This window comes from Zonotrichia albicollis, chromosome 4, assembly GCF_047830755.1.
Source record: "Zonotrichia albicollis isolate bZonAlb1 chromosome 4, bZonAlb1.hap1, whole genome shotgun sequence".
NCBI lineage: Eukaryota > Metazoa > Chordata > Aves > Passeriformes > Passerellidae > Zonotrichia > Zonotrichia albicollis.
The window spans coordinates 61492209-61505689 of NC_133822.1; the positions used below are offsets into that span (position 1 = coordinate 61492209).

Sequence of the window (13481 nt, forward strand, 5' to 3'; positions counted from 1 at the left end):
CTCTAACGGCTGCGTGATTAGGATGCAGAAAATGCAAGTTTGAAACTCCTCTGAGCAAGAAGCATGGGATATCTCCATCTTCCTGCTTGCACCCTCCCACCATGTTCCCAGGTGTCCCTCCTGCCTCTGTCCATGCTGTGAACTGGGCTGCTTGCCCAGCACAAGGCACCCATGCCCATGGGAGCAGGGGAAGCTGGGTTATGTTCATTGAACCACAGCGTGCTCCTAGCAAGTGTCCAGGGCTTTGGGTAGGTTCAGTCTGCTATGGTTTTCTCCAAATCAACAAGTGCATCTGAGGGTGGTGTGTGTTCTGCGCAGGGCAGAATAGGGGCAGCTCTGCAGGGTACACAGAAATTGGTATCATGTGGTTGTGGCACTGTGGGATGTATTTGTGCCTTAGATGTACCCGTGGGGGCTCCCATACAAAAAAATTCTCAATTTTATTTAGAAGGATTTCTTTATCTGGTGAGATTACTCACCCTGCTACTTTCCAAAACATAGTCACTTGGACTTCTGCCTAAGTGGAAGCACAGGCTGCCTCCTGGAAATTCTCTTGCTCCTGAGGTAGCAGCTGACTCTCCCAAGGCCATGAGGCTCCTCCAGGGTTTCTTTGCTGAGCCTTCCCCTCAGCCCCTGGCCAGGTGAAATGTAAAAAGGCTGCCTTGGGGTTTTTTGCTGTGGTTTCCTGTGCAGCAGCAACCCATCAGACACAGCTGCCTGACAGTGGTGGTGGGGACAGACTCTAAGGCCATCTGATCTGAACAAAAGACGGTTTTGCTGGCAGTTTCGTAGGCACTGGGAGATACTGTCAGCACTGTGTACTTATAAGATTTAGAAAAATAGTTTCTTTTGTTCATTTGAATACAAAGGCAACTCAAAAGTTTTCTGTCTTCCTTCAGAAATTAAATCCTGCAAGCTTCTAGTAGGATTTTGAAAAGGAATAGTTTTAGAAAATCAAAATAACAAAACCATTTAACTTTAGATAAGGGATTACTAAAACTCACTGATCAATTTGTGCTCCTAATCTTCAAAATCATTTTTGTAAATAAGATCAGGCTCTAATAAATCACATGTTATTAATTTCACTTTACTCTCATCTTCTGAAATGTATTTGTGTAGTCTGGGACAGTCCTTGAATCCTCACAAATTTTAAAAAAATAGTGTTTTGGAAGGAAAGTCTTAATCTTGCTTCATTTTGATATCAGTTGCTCTCAACCATACATCCCACCTTTAGGTGTTTCTTTGTAGATGAGAATTAATCTTCAGACATGTCTGAATATGAATATTTTCTGTTTGCATTCAACCTCCTCACCCATTTTCTCTTTCTCATATCCCTTCTGTTGAGAAAGGATAAGTTGCTACAAGAAAGACAACATGGAGTGAGAAATGAACACACAAATACCTGTCAAATTTGAGCATTTGCAGCTCTTTCAGGAAAAGGAAAAGACTCCCACCCTAACTAAATGAAAAGGGCATAACACAGTGACAGGAAATAATCTCTTCAAAGTATTGGAGGGCATTTAATTTAGGGGAAACTCGCTTATGAGGGTTTTTTTACTCATACATGAGTAAAATATCCAAAAATGTCTTGCTTCCTGTGTAATAAAACCACTCAGAAGAATCCAGAGGAGGTGCTGACATCCATTGCTGTTTTCCAGGGCAGTGGATTGTCCCCTGCCTGAGCTGCTCTGACAACAGGACCTGTGACTGGAGAGCAATAACGTGGCAGCCCCACGGCTGCCGACACTCTGTGCTGGCCAAGCCCGAACTCCAGCGCTGCGTGGAGGGCAGAAGGGTAGGTATCAGCCTTTGCATTCTCATTCATTCTTATTTGCCTGGGTATTTGGTGTCCTGAAGCTTTCAGGATTGATATGTGACAAAAATCCCTTTTTAGCTAGAGAGATATTTGGGTGTGAAAATTTCACAGGGATGAAAACCAACCTTAGTCCATAATTTAGCCTCATATGCAGACACAGTTTGCTGCTGTTTCACAGAGGATCTTAGGTCACACCACTGGAGTTCCAAGACCTATGGTCTGTGTGATTACCAGTCAGACCTGCAGTGAGTACACAAGGACAGAAAATGGAGGATATATTTGCATTGTTGTCACAGTTTTGTCTCACATGCAAGTTGTTTTTCTTCTGCTGCATACCTAATGCATGGCATTGCTTGTGCACACTAATCTTACCAAGTCTTCTTGCACATTCTTTTCTTTTAGTGAAGCTTCTAAAGTGATTGCTTGGAAATACAAGGTCTCCTTAATAAGCATGCTATGACTGTTATACTGTTGAGAGAGAGCTCTGATCTGAGGCTCAGGTACCTTACTGAGGATACAAGTATCCAGAAAGTAAGTAATTAATTGTTATAAAGCTCTTTAAAGTGTATTGCCTAGATAAGAAAATAGTTACTAGAAGTGGCATTTGATAAAATCCAAGAGCATATAGACAAATACAAACCAGTAGTCTTTCAATTAACATTTTCTCCTTAATTTCTGAAAAATTTCTTGCCCTACACAAGGTACTTTATTGTCATTTTGCTTTATTTCTACCTGTGGTTTTCTCTGTTACTATAGAGCTGCGAGTTACTCCTAGAATATTTTTCTAAAACAATATTGTTTTTTATGACAGAGGAGAAGCTCAATCTGTTCCTCATGTACAAAACAAGCTTTTCTAGATTAACCACAGAAAAAAAAAATATTCAAGAATTTAATTGCTTTGCTTTGGTCCTTAATTTCCATGGACATCAGGCTGCTTTGACAAGCATCCACCCTTTGGTTAGGCAATGGAATGACAGCAGAGGAACAATATGCCACTATGGAAGTGGATTGCCAGGGTATTGCTGAGAGGATTTGCTGACATTTCCACATCCCAAATCTGACCACTCATATTCATGAGTGTCAAAAGCAGGACAGCATTTGTAAAGGGTTTATTAAAATCAAGTCAATGAAATAAGTGTCTGTGAAGCTTAATTTCTTAATTCAAATTTCATTATGTTCTAACTCTCTAAGGTCACTGATCTATTATAGTGTCAGATGACGGCCAGATCCTAAGTGAGCTACATTAACACCTTGAGAAAAATCTCTGTAACTAATAGCACCTGTTTCCCATTCTGCATCTTTTACAGAAGTCTCCTGACACTGTCTGATAACCTTTGCTGCTCTGCAGAAATCTGCTGAATTACCTCTGTTACCTTTGCACAGATGTATATTGAATTGGTTTATTCTTTTAAAGTCATCACTCTAAAGCATGTTCCCCTTTTGATATATTTCTCCTATCTCTTTCTCTCAGATGTTATTTTTGTCATAACTTTGTATGTGTGATTTTAGTTTTGTCTGAAATTTTGCAATAGCATTTTTGCTTCTTTTGCCAAATGAATAGATGTGGAGCCTAGATCAACTCCTTTGTGTCAATACAACTCAAAAACTAAGAGAGGCTTTCTTTCTACCTAAGACAGGTGAAATAAAAATGGTTCCCTTCTGGGCAGAATCTTCCTTATTCTGCCTTTGATAAGTCAGACTTTGGAATTACTTTACACTGCCCAAGCGATGTAGTAGAAAGAGATTTTTTTTCATTTGCTCACTGAAAAAAACTTTGTGTTATATAAGTTTAAGCAACCTGGACCTTTTATAAAGGAGCTATTGTGCAGTAGGAAGATAGAATTCTTGTGAACAAATACATGTTAATTTTAAAAGAAATTTTCATAACCATCTATAAATATTTATATATTCTCAATTGTGATTTTAGTTTTGATTTATTATATACCTTGTCTCTAAGTACTACTGAGATCACTGATGTCTCAAACTGAAGATATCATAGTTTCCATAATAAAATACGCAGAAGGTTTCAATGCTGGAAACAAAAGCAGATGTTAAAAAAAAACATGAGTGCCAAATGAAAGGGCAAAAATCATTAGCCCAAGTGAGGACATTGGGGTGATCTGGAATGATGTTTGATTTACATTGTTTGTTGAAATTAGCTAAGAACAACAGAACTCATTCATGTGTCCATTCAAAATGGGCTCAACTAACCCATGTGCCTCTTTATTCAGGAATTTTGAATATTCAGCTTGTATGGCTTTGGTCTCTGGAGTTAGAAATCCCTTATGTCTTTGCCTTTTGCATAGACAGAGGAATTGAGTGTACCCTCAGGAAGTTTGCTGACAGCACCAAGCTGTGTGGTACAGTAGACTTGCTGAAGGGAAGGGATGCCACCCAGAGGGACCCTGACAGGCTTGAGAGGGGGCCTCTGTGAACCTCATGAAGTTCAACAAGGCCAAGTGCAAGGTCCTGCACCTGTGTTGGGGCAATCCAATCACAAATACAGGCTGGGCAGAGAATGGACTGAAAGCAGCCCTGGTGAGAAGACTTAGGGATGTTTTGTGGACAAAAAGTGCAACTGTGTGCACTCACAGCCCAGGAAGCCAGCTGTGCCCTGGGCTGCATCAGAAGCAGTGTGGGCAGCAGGCTGAAGGGATTTTCACCCTCTGCTCTGCTGAGACCCTCCCTGGAGTCCTGTGCCCAGCTCTGGGGTCCTCAGCAAAAAAGAAAAATGCTGACTGTTGGAATGGTGCAGAGGAGGGCCCATGAGGCCCCCCTGGGCTGGGGCACCTCTCCTATGAGGACTGAGAGTTGGAGCTGTTTAGTCTGGAGTAGAGAAGGCTCTGGAGAGACTTTAGAGGAGCCTTCCAGTATCTGAAAGGAATCTAGTAGAGAGACAGAGAGGGACCTTTTTACAAGGGCTAGTAGTGATAGGGCAAGGGGGAATGGCCTTGAGCTGAAAGAGGGTAGGTTTAGATATCAGGAAGAAATCCTTTACTCTAAGGATTGGGAGGCTCTGGCAGAGGCTGCCCAGAGAAGCTGTGAACTTTCCATCCTCAGATCCAGGCTGGATGGGGTTCTGAGCAACCTGGACTACTGGAAGGTTCCCTGCACATATCAGGGGATTGGAACAAGATGATCTTTAAGGTCCCTTCCAACCCAAACCATTCCATGATTCTATGATCATGCTAGGACACAAACAGCTTAAGTCTGTGATTACATCTTTTAACTTAAATTGGAGGTGTTAATCTCTATGCCATTGTCAGATTTCAACTTTGTTATCTGGAGGCTATTTCCATGTGCTTCTCTATTAGTTTTAGAAGGGAGAAAAAAAAGATTTAAAAAATGCCTACTTATATTTCTACTTTTAATGAATGTGAAGGGAAACATGCAACAATTAACCAGTGCTATGCTGTGTTCCTGACTTGTGTTCGCTTCAGCAAGTGATGAATTAAGATGTAAAGTGTATGCTCTTTTTGACTGAATGCAGAATATGGAAGATCAAGTGTGTCTTTGAGTGCAACCTTTCTATTTTTCTTGTGTTTCATAGAACAATGGTAAAAGGCAGCAGATATCTCTTGATCACTAATTTCTTGTATTCATTTGTCAATATTTCTGAAATATATTTGTGGTCACCCAAACAGACCACTTCTTTCCTACCTGCATCATAATTAAGCCTTCAAAAATGCTTTCTAATTTAATTTCTAACTCCAGGCCACTTTTATTTATTATATTAAAATTTATTTGTTTTCCAAAGCTCATCTGAGCTTTATAATCTTTCTCTGTAACCGAAATCCGTTTCCCTGGCTATGACTTCCAATTGATTTCACATCATCATTAACTGCTATTTTAGATTGTGTGCATATAAAACTGTTTGAACTAAGTTGTTTCTGTGTGTTTTGATTTAACCTGGCAGGCAGCTGAAGACCACACAGCCATTCACTCACTTGCCCACAGGGATAAGAGAGACAATCAGAAAACAGATAAAATATGTGTGTTTAAAAAAAGACAGCTTTAGTAGAATGGAAGAGCAAGGGAAAATAGTAGTAGTAGTAATAATAATAATAATTACACAAAGTAATACAAGTGCAATTTCTCAACACCCACTGACTGATGCCCGTCTCATCCCATCCCAGGGCACAGCTGCTGCTCCCCAATCAATTCCCCCCAGTTTTAATGTTTAGCATGATGCCATATGGTTTGAAATATCCCTTCGGCCAGTTGGGGTCAGCTGTCCTGGCTGTGTCTGCTCCCAGCTTCCCGTGCCATTCTCCTCTCTGGCAGGGAAGAATGAGAAGCTGAAAAGTCCCTGACTCAGTGTGAGTGCTGCCCAGCAACAGCAAAACCCTCAGTGTGTTACCAACATTATTCTTATCCTGAATCCAAACCACAGCACTGTACCAGCTACCAGGAAGAAAATTAATTCTATCCCACCCAAAACCAGGACATTTGGTTTCATAAAAACATAAGACCACCTGTAGTGAAACAATAACAGTCAAGCTGATGGAGACATGAGAAAATATGTGCATGAACAGAAACAGTTTAATGAGTCCTTTTTTTGCTTTATGATGTGTTAGCAAGAATAGTCAGTCATATGCTTGTATTTCATACATAGTAAACAGGAAAATGTCGAAGTGCTGAGGTTAAGGTTGTTCTGGCTGAGTAGATTTTCTTTCAGTCCACTTTTAATATCAGCAGTCTTTTTTCTCTTCCACTTTAAGGGTAATGAGATGCTGACTGTCTCATTCTTAGGGAATTCCATATACATGTCCTAATTGAATCAAATAAATTGTTCTTCATAATAAAATATTAAACATCATAATAAAATATTATATCTGTATTATGTTGGCTCAACAAAATTCTCTGTAGGTGCAATTAATGACTTTTTACTGTAAGACATATACAAATCTATTAAGATAATGCTTTGATTTTTGTTCAAGATTGATTTTGTACTTTGAAAAATGGGTTCTAACAGGTTATTGTTTATCCAATTAGCAGTATATAGAAAGCTGGTCTCAATAGTTGAAGGGATATATATTTTGCTTATCATTGAGAAAAACTAACCAGAGTTTAGTCTTATAATAAAATACCATTGAGTCATGTGTAATTAAGAACAGGAAATATGAAAAGGCAATATTTGCTGAAGTACTTAAAATTCAGCTGTTAAAACAGGAATTTTAACTTATGATTTCTTAATAATATTTTAGAGTTAAGTAGTGTTTTGAACTTAGAGGTGTTTAAATTTCCCAAGTGTGGTTAATTTTTAATGATAGGTCTGGTTAAGAAGTGAATTCCACTATGCTTACACAATCTTTCAAAGCCTTTAAGCTATAATGGAATTTTTCACACGAAATATTTGCAACAAGACAGTGAAAACATCTGTCTGTGTGGAAGTGTTGTTCTTTGTATGGTAAAATTATAACCTTATGTTTGATCATTTAGTCATCCTGCAGACAACTGCCCCATCAACTTGAACAGTACATGACTTGTGCCAGACTTGTAAAAAGAGAGAGATGGCTTACTCTACACACCTAAACCATCATGTTCCATATTATTATCATAGAGATAAATACAGAACCATCCCTGGAGCCTTTTGTTCAAAACATATTGAATAATACATGGGACATGTAACTACAATGAGTTCATCTAAATGTATAGAAATAAATCTGGTTTTAGTTACCATACGTTCAATTACATTGAGAGATTATTTTAATTCATGAGAACTCTTGGGTTAGTTGAAGGACATAGGTTTTCTTCCTCAGGCTAAATGCCACTTATTTTAACCTTTGAGTCTTCCAAGTATTTGCTAAAAATGAAGCTGACTTGCAAAAGGTGGACTTTGAAAGATGCTTTCTGATGGCCTGCATACCATAACAAAATGTATTTGGCCAGCTCTGCCCAAGGGCAGTTTGAAAAGAAGATAGGATTACCTACAGATTTCCTCTTTGTTCACTTCAATTTTTTTTTTCTTTTGAGGAGAAGAAAAAGAAGAATTTGGGGTTTTTTCCAGGACTTTCACATCTCACATCATGGTTGAACCAATGGTCAGAAGCAGATGGTTGGATACAGACCAAATCTTAATGAATGGATGCAGTGTGAATGCAGATGTGCTGATGATGTGCTAAGCATCCACCAGCCTGGGGTGCATCAAATTACAAGAACTCCACACCTATCTTTCTATCTGAGATCTTCTTTAGACTTATGAGAGAGCATTCCCTTCAAAATCCCAGCACACAGTCTCCAGAGGATGACTGCAGACTTTAGAGTCTATCTCAGAGCTAGAGGGCAGGGACCATGGGTTTCACATACTGCAGTCCTAGTTTTCATACCTTTCCAAAAAACTGTCATTTCACCATGGAAGACAGAGTTAAACAAATTTACCTGATGCCAGTGATACCGTCCTGATATGGCTCATACCTACTTGAACAATCAAAGACGTCATGACTGTAAGCTAATCTGGTTACTCTAATTGACTGACATCTTTAAGGATGACCTCTGCTTTTGACCTGTCTTTCTGTACACCTACAAGTCCACTTTGGCTCATTTCTTTCTTTCTTTCCCACTTGCAGCAAGCCTTGACTATTCTCTTAGCAGACCTGTGTCTAAAAGTCTAGGTTAATTTCCCTAGTGGTACAACCTGTATTTTACCCGGTGTGGTATTGCTGTCTTTCTCATTCCTGATTTGGAAATAGGCTGAGTGCAGTCTCATCAGCCTTGTGATGGTATTTGAAGAAGTATGTCAGGGCCTTAACAGCTGTCTGTTTCATCTAGTTCCAAAGGAATCTGCTCTGACTCCTATTTCATATTCAGGACAATGAACAACAGTACAGGACAACAACAGTAATATGCTATGGCCCACCTGATATTTTGATATGGTGCCCAGCATTGCGGCATTTCCAGACTAGAGTTGCCCCTTTAAGACATGATCTTAAGTTTCTTCTGGTAGGGGTTTACTAAATGACTGCGCATAGTGCTCTTCCATCTCCAGACCTGGCCAGAAGGTACCCAGGGCAGACTTGAAAATTAATTCATGGGTCCATTGTTTATGCCTATGTAGGTATAGGAAAATTGCAAAGCCCTAAAATGCTAAATCATGTAATAGTGTGGATTGGGATGTGTGTATGTGTTTTGCTCTAATTTTGACATAACAAAAAAAATAAAAAGGGAAAGAGATCTTAATCTCTGATGCTCTGCAGTGTTTAAGACTTAGGAAATTTTTGGCATAACTCTTCACATCTCACCTACTAGTGAATGCACAATGTTGGCAAAAAAGACAGATGTGCATCCTGTTAATTGACACTGGCCATGGTTCTTTTCTTCTTTTTTTTTTTTCCCCATGGAAGTTGTCCGGCTATTTTAAATCAGTAGTAGGTGGGATTAGATCAAGATAGTTAGGATAAAACAGTTATGAGAATTCTAGTCACACTAGAATGAGATAAAAATGTCCTGTCTACCAATTTTGTGTAATTAATAGCTGAATATGCTTCTTTGCAATTCCCATGTGCTGTGATAACAAAATGGTGTCATATGCTATTAGAAGTAGAAGAGAAACAGTCTTGTATGTTCTACCAACTGCTGTATGTGTGTAACTTGGTAGGGCCTGTTTGTTATTCTGCTAATGATGTGTTGGGTTTTTACAGAAATGTTCTCACCCACATTACAAGCTCATGATGTCCTTGCCTGCAAGTATCTGAGAACTGCTGTTTAAATAGATATGTATCAAGATACTCCAGTGATGGGCTTATGAAATGGAGATTAAATTGCCATGGATATAGGCAGGCTGGAGAATCAAGAGATTTTGCAACCTAAAAGAATTGTTGCTTAAAACCTCAAGTTAACCTACTTTAGAATTAGGACATATTTTAAGCATGGACTGTCTTTCTAATTGTAAATAATTTTATGCATGTATGTGTCTGTCAGAGAGGGAAAGAGGATATCCAACCAGTCCTTCCAAGGATCCTTGTCTTCTGTGAGTCATGTTATGCTTGATTTAAAGAGGTTTCTTCTGACACGATGTGAAAAGCTGTAAATCCCCTTGTGTGTGAGAGCAATGCTTGTGCAGTACAAACATGAACAGCAGCTGTTTAAGAATTTCCTCTATGAAGAGGCTTTGAGAGGTCCAGGACAGGAGTTAGAAGAGCCTCTATGAGTTCACTGCTAGTTTTAATTTGTTTGCTACCACACATAATCTATCAAGGGCTTCTCTGCAGCCCACAATGGGCACAGCATGGGAAGTTGTAGGCATTGTCCTGCCTGTTCTTGGCCCTAACATCAGATGAGGGTAGGCTCATCTGAAATTCCTTCTCTTCTGTGGGAAGTATCACTGGTACACTCTTCCTTATTTTTAATCGCAATAAGTTAATACTGGGAAGTGGAATCAGTTTTCAAAACTGTGACATTCCTGAAGGGAATGGATAGATAGAAGTGTTAGATGTGTGTAGTCTCAAATGTCTGTACCACATAAAATCTCTAAAAAAACCTTTAGAAATATATCCTTAAATGTGTCATCTTGTGCAGTCTCAATTTTATTTGCATAATCAAATATTCAAGGTGGAAGTGGTAAAACATCAAACTCCAAATCAAATTAAGAAATGAAACAACAAAATGCCAACTTGCAGGATGCCGACTGAGTGCCAGAGGAGGTAGGAGAAGCTGAGTACTTCTGTGCAGAGAACAGGGCTGTTACTGTGTCATGGCTCTGTGGGGTTTCTTAATCCCAGTTTTACATATTTACTCCTCATTGTGGATTTCTGTCTGAGCTGATTGGGGTAATTGATTCTGCACACAATTTCATTGGCAAACCACAGTGAACCTGGATTCTCCTACTCTTTGGACTTGTCTTCTATTACCTATTTCATCAGAAGGAAATGCTGGTCCTATCCACTCAAAATGGGGCAATAGCATTAAAAATAATTTCCCACAACACTTTAGGTTCTTTGGTCTCCTGATACAGAGATGTTTGTTTTTTCAGAGAATCTACAGAATGAGTAGGAGGAAACCCAAATTTGATTTTATTCATTTGCAAGTTCAGGGTAGCTGAGCAGAGACTGCTATACTTAACATACATTTGTCAGGATTTCTAACTCCCTTCAGGCCATGAAGCTTTCTGGTGGTCACATCACACATGACAGGACTCTATTCAGATTGTCCTCCACCCCAATAACATCCTTTTCTTTTCCCTTTGAACCTGCAGAAGGACCATCTCTCTACAAATAAGGCAGCAGCTGCATCCTGCATGGGATGTGTGGGTGTAGGGGTGTGTGTGTGCTACTTTGGTGCAAATTCTAATTAATCCCATTTATAGAAGACCAGTACTCGCTGTTCAGGAGCAAGCCACATGAAAAACTGTAGGAAAAAAATCAGGAAGCTGCAAGCAATCATGAGAGCAATTGTGTACTAGCAATTAGAAGTAAATATAAGCAAAAGAAATTATCACCAAGGAAGAAAGATGCAGGGCTAATTTTGCAGCTATAGCCATCTATAACCTGTACTTTTTGTATTTAATATACATAATTCGGCTTTTTATTAATCAAATCTCAGAGATTTTGCTAAAGGACAAATTTAATATTAAGATGCCAGGGTAGTGGCTGTTCACAAAGATATTTCTAGAACATTACAAGAAGCATTTAAAAACCTCCCAACAAACTGTATTCTTTTCCTTGCTTTTGGTTTGTGTACTGTACAGCTTCTAAGTCATACCTTTTCCATCTGAAGATTCTTTTTATAGGTGACTCAACTAACAGAGGGATGATGTATTATCTAATTGAAAGAGTGAATAAGACTCTTCAGGAATGGCAGAAGACTCATGATGTTAAATGTTATCACAATATCAATGAGGGGAAAACATTTATCAGTTACTCCTACTACCCCCAGTTCTGGATGAATGCAAACCAGAGACCGACTTTTGAAAAAGCACTGGAACAGCTGCTGCAGAGGTACTGTACAAACTCTGTATCTCCTTTGTTTGCATTATTGTTCTATTCACAAATGTGTTTAACACATTTTACAATTAAAGTCAGTAGACAGTAAAACATAAGGTGCACAGATCATATTGTGTGGTTAAAAAATAGCTGAAAATTACATCAGGCCTCTGATCAGGGTGCCAGATACAGTTCAGTGAAATGCAAAGCAATGTAGTTAAAATGTTTGCCATCTGTTTAAAGCAACATGTGATGTTTTTCTTTTCTGGGTTTCAGATCACGTCCCCTGGAGAACACAGACCAGACTGTATTAATTGTAGGTGGTGTTCAGTGGCTTAATTCCAATCACCTGCAAATTATCCAAAAGGTGTTGAGCAGGTAATGCTATGTACTTGGTGTTATTCCAGTTTTTGATATCGTAAATTATGAGAAACAAAAAAAAAATTAAATACAAACTTTTGTTTTTTTGATAGGCATGTATTTAAGTGACTTTGAAAAAAAATAAAACATGCATTGTTTTTTGATGTGTGTCTTAAGTAAAAAGTGTGTCCTTGTTTTTTTTTTTTTTTAATTTGCAAAACAGGGAAAATCTATCAAATATCCTGGTAATTGTCAAATCCATAGGGATGGGCTTTCACCTTCCAGTGGATGGAATCCATTCTCTGTCACAGGTAAGCTGCAGTACATTTTGAGTGCAGTTTCATGGAAGACTCATCATTTCATTGTTAATTTTGCTGTCTGGTCAAAATATGCTATGTCTGCTGAGCACATTCTAAGTGGATCAAAGGAAGATTGATGTTTGTATTTGCTCATACTGCTTGATAGGGATTCAAACCAATTTCCTTATTTAATGGATTCTGCTGCAATCAGAGAGGCATTTGAGAACCCATGCTTGGTCAGCTGTCCCAAGAACCAGAAGAAGGTCCAATATGAATCCTGCTGCCAAAACGGAGAGATCATTCTGGGGATAAGCAGATTGCTCCTCATACTACATTGCACACAGGCCCTCCCCAGGCTTCCTCCATGGTTACTGCTGGATCCAATTCACTTGCCTGGCTTGCACTACTCAATAAATCTATCTTAACCCACCTGTGAAGCCAGAACATTGCAGAGCAGCTGGAATGTACCAGTGAATCCAGGCTGTTATTTGCATGTTAATGAGATGTTACACTCAGTTTAAATCATAGCCAAGACTCTCAGAGTAACAAATGTGCTCATTTCAATGCACTGTGCAACTCACTCAATTCACCATTTTTATTTACCACTTGGACAGTGATTGTCTATTGAACACACCCAAAATGCATGGATGAGAAGCACTGGAAGGCAGAACAGAGTAAATGATGCCTCCCAGTGCTGTGTGTCATGTTCCAGCTATTTCCAGGTGTTGAAAAGAGAAAATTACTGCCTCTTACAGATTCCATACAGCACTCCTTGAGCACTGGGGACTAGTGCCCACATCTGCTTGCAGCCATGACACACTGCTGTATTCAGCGTGTGACTTCCTGCTGCCCTCACCCTTCTCTTTGCTACAGAGCCTACCCTGTCTGATTTTGCCCATTCTTCCTGTCTAAGATAGTACTGCCTATCTGCCTTGTCTCTACTGAAGGTCTTATTGATTCAAACAATTTTCCTAACTTATCTGGAGGACCTAAATAGAATAAAGTAAGGAAATTATTGTCATCAACATGAAGAAACATTTTCATAGCTCCCATCAGAGTTTCCAGCAAAGTTCAATTGTAGGATGA

The 13481-nt window shown here is 39.2% G+C and overlaps 1 protein-coding gene across 4 annotated transcripts in view; it reads left to right on the forward strand.

Annotated features, from left to right (window-relative positions):
* The window catches only part of CPED1 (cadherin like and PC-esterase domain containing 1), a 143265-nt gene that overhangs the window by 122373 nt on the left and 7411 nt on the right, over window positions 1–13481 (forward strand). For 3 of the 4 annotated variants that reach the window (XM_005481953.4, XM_014275930.3, XM_074539959.1), the window contains 4 exons: window positions 1659–1795; window positions 11531–11751; window positions 12013–12114; window positions 12320–12407. In XM_005481953.4, coding sequence (XP_005482010.2) covers window positions 1659–1795; window positions 11531–11751; window positions 12013–12114; window positions 12320–12407 — 548 coding nt within the window. Of the gene's footprint in view, window positions 1–1658; window positions 1796–2218; window positions 2348–11530; window positions 11752–12012; window positions 12115–12319; window positions 12408–13481 lie in introns of those variants that run through there. The other variant, XM_074539960.1, reaches the window with a different exon arrangement.